The sequence below is a fragment of the Odontomachus brunneus genome, unplaced genomic scaffold, assembly GCF_010583005.1.
Source record: "Odontomachus brunneus isolate Ranch 3 - 2012 unplaced genomic scaffold, Obru_v1 Obru_scaffold_066, whole genome shotgun sequence".
In the NCBI taxonomy this organism is placed as follows: domain Eukaryota; kingdom Metazoa; phylum Arthropoda; class Insecta; order Hymenoptera; family Formicidae; genus Odontomachus; species Odontomachus brunneus.
The window spans coordinates 87,990-92,723 of record NW_022639516.1 but is presented as its reverse complement, the minus strand read 5'-3'; the positions used below and the strand labels follow the sequence as shown (position 1 = coordinate 92,723).

Genomic DNA, 4,734 nt, shown 5'->3' with positions numbered 1-4,734 from the left:
AGAGAGAGAGAGAGAGAGAGAGAGAGAGAGAGAGAGAGAGAGAGAGAGAGAGAGACGAAAGGGAGATATGGTAACGGTAATGTATGCAATTGGACCGGTGGCGTGCACGATGGACGGTTGTTGGTCGGTTATGGGATGGTGGTCGCCGACGGTGATTCCAGGGCGCGAGGGTTGCAGGGAACGGGGTAGCCGTCGCATACAATCGTAGAATCCCGCGCAACCGTGTCGGGTATTATATGGTGTTTAGTTTGCCACGGCGCGCCGTGGTTTAACTCTCTCTCTCTCTCTTACTCATGATCGCGTCGAATTAACTGAACCGCGCCGCGAGTTGTAGCCCGGTGCGGCGTTAATCCGCGCGCGCAGGGGAGTGCGGGTGGGTGCACGAGACATCACACGAGTTCCAGCGGAACGATGGAAAACCGAGAACGGACGAAAACGAGACTCGCTATCGACTGCGGAACAACGGGTTCGCGAAGACGGATTTATTTTGCGAGTTGGCGGGCGATAACGCTCGGAAACGTTACTCCGGAGGATTCTGCGTGTCGTCGGATTAAACAAGTCTCGCGTCGTCTTGACGACGCGACCCCAGCTCGATCCATTCGCGGCTTATCCAAACGCATCCGTTCGGAACGTGAGTGCGTGACCTCGGAGAGGTCTTGACACTCTGGGTCCTTGTAATTACTGGTCTTTGAAAGTTTAAGCGGTTTCCTACTGACGCGCAGTGGAACCACCTGACGAACGGTTCGGCGGTGAGGAGAAGAGCGCGCGAACAGAGAGGGCAAACGAAACGTTTATCACAGTCATTCCGTTCGGCAATACGAACTTCCGAGTAGTCTTGCTCGTTTCCACACGCTCTCCTGCCGAAACTACCGTCGTTTCCGCTCGTCATCGTTTCAATCGAGCATTTGAATTCGGAATTATGCCGACCTCAAAATAACGAGTTTTCGGAAGAAAGCCCTTAATACTCTTAATTGGACGCGCGAGACTGGCAACGTTCTGCGGTTGCGGTTCATTTTGCGAAAAGGGTATTAAATCGCAATTTCGCTTGAGTAATTTTCGCAATACGCGCTCCCAAGGAAAATGCCAGTGCAAGATAAATGCACTTGTTGAATTAAAGTGTAAATTAACCGTCATTCAATTGTGTAGAAAGAGCGAGGCGGAGCGGAAGAGTCATTATGACGACAGGAAGACACTTGTTCGTTAATAGTTGCATTAAAATTCATTGTGTCAGAATTCACAGACTATCGCTGAGTTTGTTGAGAACGTCAGACACGCAAAGTCAGAAATTACCAGCTCGTAAGGATGAGCCGCGAACAATTACACCGCGCCGTTGTAATCCTCATTTGCATGCATGTGTTTGCGAGAAAGGCTGCTTCGCCAACACGGCCACTAAAGGGTGGTCTACAGTGTGCTCGCAGTTGTGTTTTAAGGTCATAGCATTAGTCTGCGAATCGATCTGTTTCCAGCGAACAGATATCTGTTTTTTTCGCGTAAATCCGTAAAGAATGAAAAGTTTTGACGAGTTCAATAAGACTTTTCATTTTTCACAAGTTTATGCGGAGGAAATAGATGCATGATTGATTCATAGATTAGTACTATGACTTGAAGAGACAATTGCCACCGCATAGATGGTCTTTAACATCGCCACCGAACTTAAACTTGTAATTATAATTGAGCGATATATATTTTACTGATCAGCGTGTGGCTTCTTGGCGCGCAATTCTCCTCTTTATCCGGCATTAATTATATTAATATAATCTCGGGTTGGGTTTGGTTAGTTCGAAGCATAAAAGCAAGACTCACCTTTTGAAGATTGAGAGTAAGCATGAGGTACTTCCTATCGGCGGATAATTGATGATCGTAACTCGACAGCAAAACCTGCAAAACAGTCAGATAACGAGTCGTTAATAAACGAACGTCGCTACGTTGCAACGTAATTGCGGAGCGTGATTCAATGAAGCATCGCGAATGTACAATGAACAATTCTCTGGGGGACGCCGAAAAGCGCATGCATCGTCAGTTACCGTTGTAAAAAACGGCATATTCCGTAAATTCCAGTTTAGTGAAATCTGACGAATTTTTCTCGAATGTAGGGTAGTTTACGAGCATTTCGATACGTGGGAGATTCCAGCAGTTTTATAATTTAACAGCAATATACAACTATGTTTAAATATTTAGAATTTCAATATTACGTCTTGACGCACACATTTATTATCGTTATTATCCTGCAAATTATATAATGCAAATCTGCATATTTATATAAAATAGAATATCTGTGTGTATGTTAACTCCTGTTCCTACGTTAACTCCTAAACCGATCTGGACCAAATTTGCATAGTTACTCTCTAGGAACCTACGGCTCTCTAGGAAACTATAGACTACATGGACATCCCACACCTCTTTTCCCTGATTTCATCATTTCCCTTGACACTTCGTGACAATTTTAGTTTAGATATTCTAAATACATATATATATTCTAGATACATATATTATGTACGGTGTCTCATTTTTAAACAGGCTAGACCATATTTCGGAGCCCGACAGACAAAAATGTTCCAAATAAAATTTATGAAGTTTTGAGAAGGAAAACAGACGGTGAGAGAGAGGAGAGAGAAAAAGAGACAAAGAGATATCCTAAATTTTTAATTCGGCCATTACACAAGGCCATATGGAGATTAGTTTTGTTTTTTAAACGGAAAGTGGTATTTTTTATAGCAGATTCTAAAATCGCTTCATTTTGCATAGAAAACCCCTGAAACATGTATAATCCAAGTCCAATAGTTTTGGAGTTATTTAGCAATGGAAAACGCAACTTTGCCAATTTCTACCAACAATGATGCACGCGCGAATTTATGTGCGCGTGTTCGAGATTTTTGACTGGCCTGTTTAAAAACGGGACATCCCGTATAAATAAAGAGCCCGGGCAACGTCGGATAGTTTAAACTACTAAATTATATATTAAAAGTAATTATATAATAATTATACAGTAATTAGCTAGTAATTATATATTGCATTATGCAAATAAATCTCTAACAACCTAATTAATTGAGGAAATTGGTGGAGCCTCGTCAACGCTCAAAAGTCTCGTCGCAATACTATAGCGTAACCTGCTCCCTCGATGAGTATAAAAACACGATGTAGAAACAAAAACACGCGTTAATTAGTAATAGCAGCAGCAGCAGCAGGATACTGCTAGTGATCTGGGTGATCTCGCATGCAAAGCCGCGACGGTCGTGCCGGCGACGAGGCGCAAATCGCGTCCGCTCGAATGGAACTTGTCGCTTATTGCGCTTATAAAACGAGTCGTTAGAACAGCACGAACTCAGATGGACTGGAAACAGCGAGGCCGCGGCATTGAAAGCGGCTTTATGCACTGTCGCGACGAGCCGGGACGGTTTGTCGAAATCACGGACGGCTAAATTACGATCACGCGCGAGTGCGCGACATGGACCACGCCGCTGAATGAACTACGGCGACGCTCTAATGGGATGAACATCGTTAAGCGGAGTCGCGAGTTCGAACGAGACACTCGTGCCGAGTTGGTCGGTCGGACCGGCGATCGTTCCAGTTAACCAAGTCATCGCAAGCATAATACGGTAACCGGCAGCGGTAGCGGCCAACAACTGCCATTATTACTTTAATGCAACAAGTTTATTCGCGCGGCAGAGTGGCCGACGGAACGTGCTCCCCGCGCGCTTTGGTTTCGCTATTGCTTTCGCGGCGACACCGTTGGTCGCCTCTTTTCGCGTTTTCCCTCGATTTTCGCCAAGGGGCGTAGTATTTATCGGGGGTCAAGTCGTAAATACAAATCTCGTTTCTACCTATCTCTCTTTCTCTTTTTACCTCTCATTCGCTCCTCTCTTTCCCACGCTTTCAATTTATTCCCGCATGAAATATTTTACGATGGAGAACCTCTCTCTCTCTCTCTTTCTCTCTCTCTCTGCGAACGCCGCGGGATAATTCGGTTCGGACGTGTTCATTAATTTTTCAAAATCGTATATCGCGCGCGTAACGAAGTCGCATTAAGTGCGTGGAGTGCGTTCCCGAGGCGCCGCGAGTCATTAATCGTGAATCTCACACTATCAGCGGCCACCTTTTCTACTATCCTCGACGGACATGGAAAAAAGCGAGCGCGAAACAGAAAAAAAAGGGAAAACTGAATTTTGTCGTCAGGTACGATATTGGCGTGAAAACAAAGTGACCGTGACAGTTTTATAATGTTACGTGGCGCAAAGTTATGATTCTATTAGCAACTTTTTAAACTAATTTCAAAGTATTCCACTGGGACAGCTTGACACGTACGTAATAAACTTATCGCTCTTCAACGTATGAAATTTTTATACGGTAGATGTTTTTTTATACACGCGCTGTGGAAATGGAGTACGGATACAAAGTAACGCGCGCAATCCTGCACGATTCATCGAATTTTCGCCACTTTGCACCAGCTCTCGTTCCATGCTAAATATGACGCGCTGTGCATTTGCGATCTTCCCTATTTACGTGCGCGATATCAACTGAAGAACAGAATAACGTGTTACCTCGTGGCTCTGCTGAAATTACGCGTTCCCAGCGCCATGTACTCGCGTATAATGGGTTTCTTTCTGCTCGCTCAGCGAGCGCACTTTCGTGAAATTCCTCTGGAAATCTTAGTAACGCGTAGAATATCGCCAACAATATATATAGAGAGAGAAAGAGAGAGAGAGAGAGAGAGAGAGAGAGAGAGAGAGAGAGAGA

General features: G+C 44.7%; 1 protein-coding gene across 1 annotated transcript in view; it reads right to left on the bottom strand.

Moving 5' to 3' along the window:
* The window catches only part of LOC116846680 (venom dipeptidyl peptidase 4-like), a 156,239-nt gene that overhangs the window by 89,062 nt on the left and 62,443 nt on the right, over nt 1-4,734 (bottom strand). The window contains exon 4 of the mRNA XM_032820844.1: nt 1,804-1,878. Coding sequence (XP_032676735.1) covers nt 1,804-1,878 — 75 coding nt within the window. The remainder of the gene's footprint in view (nt 1-1,803; nt 1,879-4,734) is intronic.